Here is a 2,828-nt window from a genome sequence, read left to right on the forward strand (position 1 = left end):
TGGGTTGTTACCAACATCTGGTGAAAATTTCATGTCATTAGCACCTCTAGTAATATATTTACTGAGAAAAATGGTGACGTGTTCAATACGTATTTTACCTGCTGTATCTTGCATCCCTAGTCAAAGGTCAACCAGTGGTGAGGTGAGGGGTTTCTCTACACTCTCATCCAGACGGGATGAAAGGAAAGCATGGACCACTGTTTACAACTGTTGCCATGACAGAATATATTAGATCTTTGCTATTTTTCTTAAATGATGCAAACTAGACRTGACTGTGAGCCTTACTTGACTGTCCAGTTTCAGATGATGGTCCCWACAAACCAAGGTTTGTCCCTGTGGGCCTGACATGCTGGTGTGGGTGGGGTTTGTCTCTGCAGAGCTGGTCAAATACATGGTGAAGGACTACAGAACCATCTACCCTGAGATCATCAAGAGGGCAGCGCGGACCTTTGAACAGGTCAGAGAGGATGAGGCTGTTCTGTGGAACCAGCTGCTCACAGTCAGCACTTGTTGCGTGTTTATCCTTCTGTTGTTCACCAGGTGTTTGGCTTGAAACTGGTTGAAATTGATCCCAAACAGCACATGTACATCCTGGTGAATAATCTGGAAACACCTGCTAGAGCTGGGCCAGTTGAGTGAGTATTTGTGCTCTGTAAACACTGGAAGTGGTGAGAATTTGTTTTTAACTTTTACAGTGTGTGWGTGTGTGTATTAATAATTCTCTTGTGTGTAGATGTCCCACCAACCCAAAGACGGGTCTCCTTTTTGTGGTCTTGAGTGTTATTTTTATGAAAGGAGGCATTGTTAAAGAAAGTGAGTTGTTTCTTCTCAAACATCCAGTGTGTTAATCAGCACAGCACAGTGGAGGATAAAACACTTTGTTTTATAGATCTCATCTGGCACACCCTGAAGAAACTCCGTGTTGATCCTGGGTACGACACGTTTCACAATATGTTGTGTCAGATTAGTTTGTAGTTACCAAACTGTCATAATGACGACTTTAAATGTCTTTTTTTCTTTGTGTTTGTCATTTGATGTGCTCACATGATGTTTTTCAGGCAGAAACACGAGGAGTTTGGTGACGTGAAGAAAGTCGTCACTGATGAGTTTGTGCGACAAAAGTAAGAAATGAACCCTTTTGTGTCCGTTTAAAAATAACAAGCATTTTTACATGAACTGTGTTTACATTTATGTTTGCATTGTGTACAAACTAGGGATGCAAACAATTAATCGACTTACAATTAATTATCGAATAATGGTTTATTTGATTAAAATTTCTTCCATTCGATTAATTGAAATCATCCATTTCCAGTGTAGTTTTGCCTTCATCCAATAGAGGGCGCTGCTGCTCTCTCAGTCTGTACTACTCTGCCCTGGCCCTACGTTGAGCTGAGCAGAGAACCTGCTGCCTCCATGTGGGCGGCATCATAATTACATGCAAATCTTGTTTCGTTTTATTTGCGACACCACAATAATAACGGACTACACCAAACTTGAAGGAAAATTACCGAAGGACGCTTAAGACGAGAACAGGACGATAGACAACAATGGTAAGCTAACTTTAGCTAACGTTAGCTTCTGCTTGTAGAGTTTAACTCCGTGTGAAAAAGCAAAACAAAAACAAGTTAGTCACTACAAATAATTAACATGAAGTTAATTTCATCTGTGTGACGTAACCCGACCAGTGAACAAATCAAAGACAGTAAGTGACGTCAGATCAGCCCAGACAGAACCACAGGGAATGTAAACAAACAGTTCCAGTACTCATTCAGATCACGCTTACCCCTCTCAGCTCATGCTTATAGTTTGTTTTTGAGTACCGTAAATCTTTAGATAAAAATGTTACTCTGTGTTTAAATGTTAGTTTTACATTTCTCTGTTCAGGGTGGAGCAAGTGTTTTACTTTTTTTTTCCATTCCTTTATTTTCCAACTAGCAATTTAACAGATTCCTGTTTTGTTAATAATGTGTGAGAAATCCACAATTTTCTATTTTATTCAGTCAGTGTTTAATACAGCTGGCACAATAAATTTATAAAATTAACTAACTGAAGGAGTTAGTGTGTAAAAAAATTCCCTTCATGTCATAGAAAGACCCTTGATTCAAGAGAAATGTCAGGTTTTTAGGAAAATGTCCGCTTATCAATTAATCGTTAGTYGATCGATAAGATCAATCAACTTTAGATTAATCCATTAATCGATAACTTGCATCCCTAGTACAAACACAGTTTTGTAACTCTGTATTTAACAGTTTTTAATGTACTTTACCTGAGCACAGTTCAATGCATTACTGTGTGTGCTTAGTAAATTATCACATTCCTCCATCTTTTTCACATTGTTTGTTTTTAATTCCTCTTGATGGAAAGCAGTGGAAACTTCATGTTTAGATAAGAGTAAAAACTGAATGACTTGTTCATGATACAAACAGGATTGTCTGTGGACAGTTGTTGTTGTCAGAGAGGAGAAAGTTGTGTACTTTATCACAGCCAGCAGTCCATAGTGACGACTGACAAACAATCATGGCTTCACATTTGACAATTACTAACGGTCAGATCCAGATTTGAGGGACGTAATTACATCATTGTAATGAAAATCATCACTGTTTTTGCTCCATAGCTTTTAGTTGTGGAGAGCTTGCTTCATTGTTGAAACTCAGGTGTGCGCGGGACACGTCCGGCTCCAGTTCTGATTTATTAAAGGGATCCAGGATTAGTTGTAACATTAAACTTTATTTGATAAACATTTATTTTAACTGTAAAATAAAGACTGTAAAAATACTGTAGGCTGTTTAGTTTTGTAAATTTTTTTAAAATATATTTTAACACGGACG

General features: G+C 38.1%; 1 protein-coding gene across 1 annotated transcript in view; it reads left to right on the top strand.

Annotated features, from left to right (window-relative positions):
- The window catches only part of LOC106535230 (melanoma-associated antigen G1), a gene marked incomplete at its 5' end in the record, with an annotated part of 14,695 nt that overhangs the window by 2,400 nt on the left and 9,467 nt on the right, over positions 1-2,828 (top strand). Inside the window, 5 exon segments of the mRNA XM_014032184.1 lie at positions 378-457; positions 541-635; positions 734-813; positions 890-932; positions 1,059-1,121. Coding sequence (XP_013887638.1) covers positions 378-457; positions 541-635; positions 734-813; positions 890-932; positions 1,059-1,121 — 361 coding nt within the window.

This window comes from Austrofundulus limnaeus, unplaced genomic scaffold, assembly GCF_001266775.1.
Source record: "Austrofundulus limnaeus strain Quisiro unplaced genomic scaffold, Austrofundulus_limnaeus-1.0 Scaffold1390, whole genome shotgun sequence".
Classification (NCBI taxonomy): Eukaryota; Metazoa; Chordata; class Actinopteri; order Cyprinodontiformes; family Rivulidae; genus Austrofundulus; species Austrofundulus limnaeus.